The sequence below is a fragment of the Pteropus vampyrus genome, unplaced genomic scaffold, assembly GCF_000151845.1.
Source record: "Pteropus vampyrus isolate Shadow unplaced genomic scaffold, Pvam_2.0 Scaffold48, whole genome shotgun sequence".
Classification (NCBI taxonomy): Eukaryota; Metazoa; Chordata; class Mammalia; order Chiroptera; family Pteropodidae; genus Pteropus; species Pteropus vampyrus.
Window position 1 is genome coordinate 3,136,773 of NW_011888829.1, and position 12,233 is coordinate 3,149,005.

Below are 12,233 nucleotides of genomic sequence, written 5' to 3' on the forward strand. Positions count from 1 at the left end.
CATGTTCTCTGGTAGAGTTTATTTCCTGGATGACCACACTAACCCAGCACCTGGAGCCAGTGATGCGGAATACATGTTTACTGACGGAATTAAAAGAAAAAAAGGATGAAAAGAGATTTTCTTCTATAAATGGTTATATGTTAAAGTTGGATGATAAATTGGATGATAAATCTAAAGTAAAGTACTTTAGATTGTGGAGAGCAATTTCTTTGGGATACATAGCAAAAAAAAAAGTACCTATTAATTTAATTAATTAATAAGAATATTGTCCTTATCTATCATTATTTGGAAACTTTTAGGGTCCAAACCTACAACTATTCTGTTTGCCACAAGAAGTATTTGAATATTTTTAAAAGCAAGAAAATCCTTCAGTTTGAATTAACTGGACAAAGGCCCTACAGAATTGGTAAAATGTTTGAATTTTTAGTAGAAATTTATTAGGATTTGAGTACATGAAGACATAAGACTGAGTTTCAAGAAACCTCTGGCTTAGAAGTATAATTTACCCACTATTGGTATAAATGTGTTTTGTGACAGTCTTTACTTAAAGTACTTTAAGGTAGCTATATCCTCCTTCATAGTTAATTTGCTCAGTAAAGGCATCTTTGACTATAACTTTGGTTTCCATTGTCATGAAATCTGCAGTGTTGGGCCTGGATAAATAAACCCTTCATTGAACAATTTGAGGGGTTCTCTTTCCCTCATTTGTTTAATATGTGTTTCAGGGATGACCGCATCCATGGATAAAGCATCGATAGACCTAATGTCTATTTTAGTTTTTGGCTCAAAGCATTTCCAAATACCTTTCTCCATTTCTAGAATTTCAGTAGGACCAACACCAGTGGTATTTTCAGGGGTGAGGTGAAATGAGACGTGTTTAAACTCCATGGGTTCCCTAACTCTCTTGCCTCCAAAAAGTAAATTCGAGAGCTTCTTCCATTGATGCCTGAGAAAGCAAACTGAAGTCAGGTGGGTCTTTTCCTTCCAGGAGAACGCCGTGAATGGAGAGCACCTGTGGATGGAGACCAACGTCTCAGGAGACCTGTGCTACCTGGGCGAGGAGAACTGCCAAGTCAGATTTGCAGTGAGTGTGCTCCTCACGTCACACCTCGGGGCTCTGAGCGATGGGGGCGCAGATCTCCCAGCCAGAAGAGTCTGAAGGCAGCGGGGGTCACCATGGCTGAATGTCCAAGGAGAGGTTTGGAAGAGCTTGTGCCTCGTGAGACAGTTGATAGAAAGAGTATATCAAGTTAACATGGCTTTCGCAGGATCAGTTTGAATAGGTTTGGGGCCTGACTGTTCAGGCCAAACCTAGGTTTAGTGTGTGACTTTATGATAATAATCGAGGTTGGTTTTGGTTGTAGGGTGGGAGGGAGGGAGGGAGAGTGTATATGAGGGAATGTCCCCTTACGGCGGGGGTGTCTGTGTAGGGAGAGGTCTCGGGGAGGGGGGGTACCTCCTTTGTAGGGAGCGTGTGTGGTGGAGGGCATTACTGGAGGTGAAGGTGGGGGATGGGTGGAAACACCTGTCTGGTAGTGAGTGCAGGCTGGCAAATAATTCAGACCAAGTTCTGGAGGATAAAATTTTAGAAACCATATAAACAATCAACAGTCAACCAGATCGGAATGAATATCCTTTGCTTTTTAAAACTTACTTTGTGTCTCTATCAGAACAATCTGTTTAAAGGTTAAATTCTCTTTTTGTTCTGTGAAGAGAGCATGGTTGCCAGGCAGTAGGTTGTAAGGAACTAAAATTTTCCTGTTGAGAAAGTGAACTTAAAGATTTTGTGTAGTTTAAAATTATGAGTCCATAAAGAGAGCAATCAGAAATCAGAATAGTAGAGAAAGAAGAGATATTCCTTCTTATTTGGGGAAATGGGCACCATTATCGACATAATAAAAAAAGTTTTTTTTTCCTTTTTATGTTTGTTTATTATGTGAAAGAAAGATTTGGGGCAAAATCTAGGATCTTGGATTACAAGTGAATATGCTTCTGTTAATAACTAATAAGGAAAATATTGAGTTTCAGTCAAAGCTCACAGAAGAATATAGCCCCCAAGGACTTTTATCAGGCTGCCTGGAATCACAAAGCTAGGGAGCCAAGACCTTTAAAATTACGTTAGCTGTTTGGATGCCTGGTTTATAGGTTTTGTTTGGAAAACTTTATGAGAATTTTGGAGGACCGGGGTTCATTTGAGGGAAGTTGGGAACTGTAAAGTGTCAGTGAAAGGCCCAGACTCTGAATTGTTGCACAGACTCTCAGTTTAAATCGGATCTCGATGTTACCGATCACTGTGTGACATGGAGGACTCTTGACCTTGGGGCCTTAGCTACCTTCTTGGTAGAAAAATGGAGTAGGACTAAATTATTTTTAGTTTTGTTTCCAACTCAGATTTGTACTTAATTGTCTGCATTTCTTTTAATCTGGTTGTAAATTCAATTGATTCAAATACTTATGCATATGTATTTTTAATGGAAATGTAATTGCATGGAGTTAGATTAAATTAACCATAACTAAAAGAAGCTCAGCTATTTGGACTAAAATTCAATAAATAATTATCATTGGGATCTTAGTTAATTGCATAAACACTGCTCTTGATCATCAGAAATGGAAGAAATGAAACACAATCTTACTTGCATATATACTTTTGAACTCTTCAAAATTTGTATCAGTAAATAGCATTGCTATCCACTGATATAGTTTAGTCACTATTCCCTCTAGGCTAGGAAAAGCAAGGAGAATAAAGAGAATTTTAGGTCAATGTAATGAGGTAATAGAGTTGTGAAAATTCCCAGCGTTCTTTTGAACCCTCCTCAAAATTTCATTCCAAACACTTGGCTCTATTAACTTACTTTATAAAGTTTCTGGAAGATGAAGAGCTTTCTTCCAAAAAATGTTCATTAAATGAAAGAATAAATCAGCGAGGACCTGAGGACCTCGCTCTGTTTCCTCTTTATAAATTCCTGAAGGCTCAGTTTCTTCACCCATAAAGTGAAGGAAATGTTCGGAGGATTAAACGAGCTAATGCATTGAAAGGACTTACTTGCCACGGAGACGGACATAATGAATTAACAGAAAACAAACAAACAAACCGGAAAGGACAGGAGCAGGCAATTCACAGAAGAACCATCAAAGACCAATATAGATGTGAAAACTCTAAACAAAGGCACCTAAATTAAAACAACAGCGAGGAGTCAACATCATGTGCCTATTCAATTAGTGGAGATCTACAAGATGCTAATGCTTACTAACGGTTAGTTTAGGACAGCATGGCTGCTCTCACTGTCAGCTGGCGCGAGTGTAAATTGATCTACTTCCCCAAATTGGTAGTATGAAGTGAAAGCATTAAAAATCTAGCTCTTTCCACCTCATCCGGGCATCACATTTTGAGAGGATGTTGATACGCAGGAAAAAAGGCCCAGAGAGATGTACTCAAGTTGGTCTGGGGTAGGTACTTTTGTAGTAAGTAACCTAGGTTGCAACAGAGTGTTATAGGGCAAAGGGAGAGAGAACGGACGGCTTCCAGTGTTTGAAGTGTCCTGCTCTTTGTGGTTAGGATGGTGGAACCAAGTTCTTGATACGATGGAATCCACCTACTAACAGCAGCTCTTACAGTATGGGGTTATAAACATCCTCTGGAAAATCTGTTAATGATGTAGGCTATTATTTCTCTCTTCACTCCAAATGCCGACTCGGTAGGACTGGAGTTGGACTTGGGAATCTGATTTTAGCAAGCACCTCAAATAATTACAGTAGAGATGGTCCACAAACTTAACTTTGAGAAAATACTATATTATAAGGAAGAATTTTAACAACCAGATCTGCCCAGCAAGGAAGCGAGGCGCCTGGAGAGGTGGGCTCAAACGGCGTGTCTACAAATCAGTTGGCTGGCCATCTTGATGCTGTGGGTGGGGTGCGCGTCTTGCTTGGCTAAGAGGTGGGGTGAGATCGCCAAGAGAGCCTCCAGTTAAAACGTTCTATCTGCAGCTTCCTCAGGATTGGAACAACAGTTTTGTAAGAAAAATGTACTCGTAAGTAGATTATTATATTCTCGTTTTCTTTAATGAGCCACCTTTGAAGAAAGCTGACCTTCTGAACAAAGTGCAGGCAGAACGCTTGGAGGAGGAGGGGATCCATCATTTAAGATGTGCCTTTCACTCATGACCCTGTTTTAGCAAAGCAAATGTCACAGGCAGAAGTTAGGAGAAGGGAGAAGTCAGTGTGGGTTGAGCAGACAGAGGCGGCTCCATGGAAATGGGGCTTGGGCACAGTTTTGAAAGACGGGTGCAATTTACATACGTGGAATTGAGGAAGGAGGACAGTTCAGGCTGGGAGACGAAGACAGGCAAACTCAGGGGAGGAGGGACAAGCTTTGTACGAGGGAGGAGGTAATTGTGAGACATGCACGAGCATCCCAAAGGGCATGTGTTAGGAAGCATTGGAAATGAGGACGGATGGAGGTGTACGCGGGTCCACATTTTCTGAACCTAAACTTGCATGTTACAAAGGTCTGTGTGCTCATGAAGCATGGCCGTATGATACTTTGTCTAACTCAAGGCATCGGGGAAACTGTCACTCTAACTTATGGGGACATTGCAATGGTCTATTTAAAACCAAAACTGTCCTGCAAATCCACGGCCTCCTGCTGTCACATGGGTTGATATTTGGGGGCTGATACTGGAGGGCCTTGAAAGCAAGGCGGTGACATCACAGGTCACGAAGAGTGTTGCAGGAGAGTTTGCTCCAAAGCCTTGGGGCTGAACCAGGTAACTCTTAAAATACCTTCCTCTTCTAACGTTTCTCTAGTGGCAACATTTAATACAGTAGAATGTCTGCCAGCAGATATTTAATGAGATTAAAGTTATTTCCAAATCAGTGACAGTGCTCAAATTAGCAACTGTTTCTTTTTCTGGCCTAGAGGGGAGAAAGGGGAATAGAGATAATGAAATTGAAGCAGAAAGATCGCCGTTTCCCAGCATGATTATGGGGGGAAAATTCAATAAAAGTCCAACTAGGGCCGCTCTTGTCTGGTGCTATTTATTCGGATGGACATTTCTTCATTCACTTACTCTGTGTTTATGGGCTGAGTCCCCAGTCCCAGAAACTTCAGACGGTGTTGAGAGTGACGCTGAATTATAAGTGACAGCCTCACAGGTTAGCGGGTAGCATCTGTAGAAACCGTCCTCGTGCTTTGTTAAAAGATATCCAAAGATGTTCCGCTAAACATTGGTTCCCGAAGAAACTCGTGCCTCCACTAATAATCCAAAGAGCACACACCGGTGCACATGTATTGTGACACTTAAAAGACACTTACCTACGTCATATGTGGATGTACGCAACAGTAGTCACACCTGCCTACACGCGTGAGGACACGGAGGTCGTAGGAAGGAAGTGGACTTCGTGCGAGATGAACCTTGGTTGAAAACCTGCTGTTTTATCTATTTACTTAGTGAACTTTAGACGTATCATCTCACCTCTTTCCGCCTCCATTTTCTAACTTAAAGTATTGTCGTTCAGATCCACCTCAGTGAGACTTATTTCTGGATGAGCAATGCAGGCACTTATGAAACTTTACTTTTTAATTTTATTGTTGAAAATGGTTGCTTCCCAGCCTGGATCTGTCACATCAGAAGCTCTGGTGAGTGGCGTCGGGCACGGATATATTAAAAGAAACCAACTGTACAGATGATTCTAGGCGCTGTCACACGTAGTGGATAGAGGGCCACCGAACTACTTCATAAAGAGAGTGTCAGGATTCAACAAAGTGGCCTGGTCCTCGCACCTGGCATATCGTAGCTCTTGTAGGTTGAATTGTGTGGCCCCAAAAGATATGCCAAAGTCCCAAGCCCGAGGATCTCGGAATGTGACCTCGTCTGGAAATAGGGTTGTTAGAGATGTAATTAGTTAAGATGAGGTCATCCTGGAGCAGGGTGGGCCCTTGATCTAATACGACACGTGTCCTTCTAAGAGGTGGAGAGGACGCATGGAGATTCACACAGGGAAGAAGGCTGTGTGATGACAGGCGGGGGTTGGAGCGATGCTATTGGGAGCCAGAGAAGGCCAGGACTGGAGGCTGTCATCCGAAGCCAGGAAAGAGGCACATTCTCCCTCGGGTCCCTCAGAAGGGTGCCGGCCCTGTTGATGCCTTGCTTTCAAACTCGAAGCTTCCAGACTGCGAGAGAACACGTTTCTGTTGTTTTAAGCCGCCCTGTTTGTGGCATTTTGCTAGGGCAGCTCTAGGAAACAAACAAACACAGTGGCCATTCTGCAGGGTGAGTCACCTTTTCCAGGTGTACAGATACTGCATGAGGCTCACGGATGTGCGCGCGCGCACGCACGCACACACACACACACACACACACGTACACTTCAATCAGCCTTGACTGAGGGTTTTGGCTGAGAGGCATGTGGCTTTTGGGGTAAGTGAGCAGACAGGCAGGTAAGCGCCAGGAGCTGAGCGCTGCGGGGAGAGTAGGTAGACAGCTAGGTGAGAGAGAGTGTGTGGGTTGAGTAGGAGCAAAAAGGAACTGTCAGACTTCAAAATGCTCTTACCGGATATATGTTCTCTATTTTTAAATGTGCTTATGTCACCTTTGTGTGTGTGTGTGGAGGGGGAGTAGGCTAATGGGTACTGTTTTACTTTTTTTAATGTTTTGTTCATGTAGTTTGCTTTCATCTTTTTTTTGGTGGGTAATGTTTGTCAAAAGTGGCCGATCCCACCTGCAAAGCCTGACCCTGATTCTACGATGTCTTCCGATATTGTGTAAATGAATGACTTGCTCTAGGGAGGCCCTGTGTGATGTGGGGCTGAGGGGGAGTGGAGAGTGAGGATCTGGACACAGACGGTCCTAGATGCAAACCCTGGCTCCGCCCTGCTTCTCTGAGGCACGGGCTCCTCCGTAAAACAGTCATGATTACGTCTGCCTCTCAGAATTGGTAGAAGGATCAAATTAATTGACAGATGTTCATATCCTTTCTTTCTCTCTACTGTCCTTGCTTATATTTTAATGTCATTAAGTTGAATGAGTTAATCAGTAGTTTGGGTGGACTGGTTTCAACCATACCTTATGTTTGGGATCGTTCTGTCTGAGGCTTCTCGAGAGTCACCTGTTATTTTGCCACTGTGTGTCATATATGTAGTCTCACTAAGTCATGGGTGGAACCAATTGAGTGTGACAAATAAAAGTGACCCATTCTGGAAGACATCTCACAGGCCCTGTTTCCTTACTGGTGAATCAGAAGTCGCATCATTGTGATCGGGTATCGCGGCATCCGCCCACAAGGATGCTGGCCACACCCCTGGGTCCCTGGAAGAAACTTGTAAGAAGAGGACAAGGACACTATAGCTCCTTGTCCTAATTAAAAGAAACTTTCAGCTTTTTGTTGTTAAAAAAAAAAATCTCGAACCTGGTCCACCCTGTCTATTTCATCTCTGGAACGTGGGCAGCTGCTGGCTCAGGTGCATCCGTGCGCTGTGGGCAAGCAGGTGAATCAGTGCCCAGCGCGCACTGCTGGGCCTTCTGCCTGTTTGCGTATCATGTCTGGCAGGTGTGCACCGCAGAGCTGGACTCGAGCCGCACAGTCGCCGAGCCCGCCTGCTTGCTGACCCCTCACATGCCAGTTGTCCAGCCCAGAGGACTGGTGATCCGCACACCCAGATGGTGGCTTGGCCGAGTGCGGTGCAGGCTGTCGGTATTGCAGCGGTAAAGCCCAGGCTGCTTGGCCGGCTTTCTGAGCTGTTCGGGCGCCAGCCTTGAGGACGCTGTCTCCAGGAGCTGCCAGGGTCGCTGTCTGCCAGCGGCCTCTCCTGCCATTAGGATGCGCAGGTGCTCAGTGGCTCAGGGAGAGCATAGCAACCAACAGAAGTAGTTTTGAAACAGCACTTGCACAGACAGACTCTGCTCCTAGGCAGTGGCTGTGAGTGGAGGGCGTGGAGTGTTCCTGTGGGCGTAGGTGGTATTGCTCGTCTATGTCTGGCTGGTGGTGGTGCCCGTCTGTGTCTGGCCACACAGTCACACATTCCCATGGGTTCATTCAAGTGCACACTTAGAACTGTGTCTAGCACATGGCAAACCCTCAGTAGATGCCAGCCATTGTTACTATTACAATTGTCATCGCCGTTGTTATAACGAATCATTTGGCATAGACTGCTGTCCGTGTAGTTGAGGCAAATATCATACTGATCGTGTTCACTTCATGCAGTAGAGATGGGGACAGGATATGGAGCTCAGAGGGCTTTAGGGTTTTGTCACTTCCTCCTAAGTGACCCTGGATCAACACAGCGCCCTTGTCTATTTGCACGATCCACTTAAAAAAAGAAATTGTGTTCTGGAGAGCACTGAACTCATAGAAACAATATGGGGTATTGTTCATTAAAGGAGGCTTGTGACCAAATAAATTTAGAAAACACTGAACACCTTTAATATACTCTAAGAAGGGCATAAGATATGCAGAGTTTCCTACTTTGTTTTAGGGATGAGGGAAGGATTGTTGAATCCATTATTTCTCCCACAGAACGTCCATTGATATCTCGTGGGATCTCAGTATTCAGAGGAAAACTATTTGAGAACTGCTCACACAGTGCAGTTTTCCTAGGACTTACCAATGTTGATCAATAACGACAACCTTTTGGGGTGGTTTATTGGAAGCACTTACTTCTACTTGAAGGTAAAGGGAAAAAAAAAGGCAAAGACAGTCAGCATCTAGCCTCCTAACTTTTCTGTATCTGTGTACAATTCTTTTGCCTTTGTTCTAAACTTTCATTAAGCCAAGTGTGTGTTTATATGTGTTTGATTTTATTCTTGGAGAATAATTGTCATCCCTTCTGCAAGGATTGTTTTAGATTGAGGCTGCATTTACGTGTTCATACACGAGTTTGTGTTTGTGCAGTCCTTTTTAATATTGGTACAGTCTTGTTACTTAATCAAAATGATTTGCATCTGATTCAGCATCGAGTTTACATATCCCCAGGTGTGTAGAGATGCTTGCCCTTCTTCCAGTGTTCCTCAGTGCCCGGGACCCAGAACAACAGATTTTCCCATATTCTTGTTGCTCAGAGGCCACAATCTTGGCTGAAGCCTTATTCGCACTAGCAGGTACCCAGAACTACTACTGGTTGACATTGCCTCTGTTTTTTTAGGAGCTTGTCCTTATCAGTACCCTACCTCACACACCAGGCAGATGCAGATTTCAGAAGGTAGTTCCTTAAAAATGTAAGGAAACAGAGAAGGCTGCTTTGATGTCTTCAGCCCAGGAGGTGGCTGTGGAATAGAACGATCTGGCTTTGAATCCAGGCTGTGAGACTTTCTATTTAAATGAAAGTCTCAGTTTGACATCTATAAAATGTGGATAAAACCTGCTTCTTTTGGTCGTTGTGAAACTTAAGTGAGATCATGCATATGTAACAATTAACAGTGTGACAAGTCACAAACACTCAATAATAATTAGTTATTATAGTCATTCCTTCTTGAGTGAAAGCGGTTCCAGTGGATTGTCAGAAACTGAAACCCAACGGCTCAGCCCAGGCACTAACTTTGGAGGGCCTTGTAATAATCGTCACCTCTGTCATGAATCAAAGAGAAGGCAGGTCTCATGGGGTATAACAACTGGCCCAGCTGAACGGCGGTCCTTGACTCTGTGCCCCTTCTCCATTCTCTTGATATTTTATAGCACATGGCATTTTCTGTCATTAAAAAAAATGTCACTCACTCATCCGTCTGTTTCTACCACCAGAACATAAGCTCCATTTAGCTTAGGGACTTTGCCTGTCTTGTGCTCTGCTGAGTCCTCAGCACTGAGGACAATGACTGCACTAAGTAGTTATCCTGTCAGTTTTCATGGAATAAATGAATGAATGAGAGTGGTATGTTTGTCGAGAGAGAGGACCCGTACACACACAGATAGACCTGCCACCAAATCAACCCAATCTTTTAAGTGTCATTGTACTTAGAATCCAGGTTGTTTAACTTCCTGCCTTATTTTTAAGGCTCTTCACAGGGAGATTCGATGCTCACTACTGGAAGGCTGTTCTGGGGTTTTAAGCCCCTTTTAGCCAGCGTCATGCCTACTGCAGCTCATTTATCTGATTCTCACGGAGAGTAGAGACAGCTAGCCGTTTACCACTCGGCACAGGCGGTTGTGCACCGGTTGCCATTATTATCCATCCCCGTGGGATTCTCATGAGAATAGATTTTCTAAAGCAATCATATTAAATATCATGTTTATCTGTCTTCATTGGTCTTTTCCCCCTACTCTATCACTAGTAAAGAAAATAAGAGAGAAGTCATAAATCGTAACAGAAAGAGATGGCTTTGAGTCAGAAAGATCAAGTTCCACTCCTAGCTCATCCACCTTGGGCAAGTTGCTCAGTCTCACAGGGTCTCAGCTCCTTAGCTGTAAAGTTGGGGAATGGTCCCCACCTCGTGTGGTGGAAGCGAGCTGTGTTTATAGTGCACACAGCGTCCTCCTGGTAGATACTTTGTGTGTGGTAACGATGTCCTCATTGAAAACGGTGTGGATGGGTGTGTGTATGTGAGTGAAAACCACATTGCCCATTGGAGATACAGCGTTGGTGAACCGTGGCTGAAATGGCCGTCTTCCTGGGCTAGATTGGTTGGAAGACTTTGTCTCAATTATGTCACCAATAGCTTGGGAGGTAGGAAACGGCAATGAAGGGTAGCTAATTTACCACGACCCGATGTGGCTTCTTACGTACATACGATCTTCTAGGTTAAAACAAATGTCTCTAAATTATTGTTTAGAAACCCTAAGCCGTGCCTTTAAAAAACATTTTCATCTATTTCTGGAAAATAAACTGATGATGAGAACATGTTAGGATTTGTACTGCAAGTAAGATGGCGTATCTGTTGCTATTACACCAACAAGGATTAAAAGGCAAACTTTGATGTTTCTAGCTTATATTAAGCCTCAGATCTCTGCCGTGCCTTTGATATACTACCTCAGAACTAGAGAGAGCCATTGAGAAAACATCGAGACGCCATTTCCTGTTGTCTTCACTATGATTTCTGTAATATGTCCAGCCTATCCTCGTCCATATCAGTCTTCTAGAAATTAGTGAGTACACTTATGTTTATGTGTGTAGGACTCTAATTGTATGAATTTCTACTTATAAATGTCTGTACACTTATAATCCTATTTATTTATATTCTTACACATATAGTAACACTTCAGTTAATCTACTGTGATACATGGCCACTTTGATCTGAGATAACTCTGAAGGGAGTGTAAAAATTGAGTAGGGCGCAGCCACAAAAGCAGCTGGAAAGAACCAAAGACAGGAAGGTAGCACTTGATAAAGCTATTGACCGGCTGTGGTCACATAAACTAGGACCCGCTGCCACCAAAGCTGAGAAGCATAGAGGAAATAAATGGGAAGAAGGAAATGAGAGAAAAAACAAGGAGCAGAAGGAAATACAAAGCAGCAGAGACAAGTCACGAGAGCAACAAAGTACAGAAACATTTATTAATAGCGGTAGTTATGGAAATGGGAAGTGTCCTCGGGTAAAATGAGAACGAGTGGGAAATAGCATCACGGATTTCTGAAGATGTCTTTGAGTTCATTAGGCTGAAATCCTTTTCTGATACATCTTGACCAGGAAGGTGGGGTCAGAAGGAAGAAGGCAGCGTGACGACCTCGGCCTGGTCCGTGCCGGGCCACGCGCAGCCTTGCACAGCTGGCTCTGAGAGCTGTGGAGTGCTGTATTTTCCATTAAGTTTGTGTCACCCAATACAGAGTGATCAGGCTATCACCATACTTTTCCTAAGTAACAGCTGCGGCACACAGTTGTTTCATATATCGATAACACACCCACATTTCATGCAGATAGATACCCAATCGAAGTCCAAAATATAGATTTTAAGGTTCACACAGATTTCTGTTGTAGCCCATCAGAGAATCCTTCTTCCCATTAAGAAAATGTATTAAATTTGCCAACATAAGCCACTTTTAAACCACCCTTAAAGAAAAGGATTCGATATAAATTTTAATATAACAGTAAGCTATTGAGATACATGTACCTTTTTTCCGTCTTCAAATGAATTCTGTGCCATCTGGTCGTAGCTTTGTCCCATCCTCACTTAACGGTCCAATGCAGTGAGGTATCAGTCTTTCTAACCAGCTTTGAATTAACATGGTTTCTAGCAATTTGGTTTTTGCCAAATTGTTTTTCATATGAGCGCTGATTATCTCATCTTCAGGAGGACGAAAGGTTTTC

The 12,233-nt window shown here is 43.3% G+C and overlaps 1 protein-coding gene across 1 annotated transcript in view; it reads left to right on the forward strand.

Moving 5' to 3' along the window:
- DGKI (diacylglycerol kinase iota) overlaps positions 1-12,233 on the forward strand; it is a 273,413-nt gene that overhangs the window by 12,573 nt on the left and 248,607 nt on the right. The window contains exon 2 of the mRNA XM_023530296.1: positions 989-1,084. Within this exon, the coding sequence (XP_023386064.1) occupies positions 1,019-1,084 (66 nt within the window). The 5' untranslated portion in view covers positions 989-1,018. The remainder of the gene's footprint in view (positions 1-988; positions 1,085-12,233) is intronic.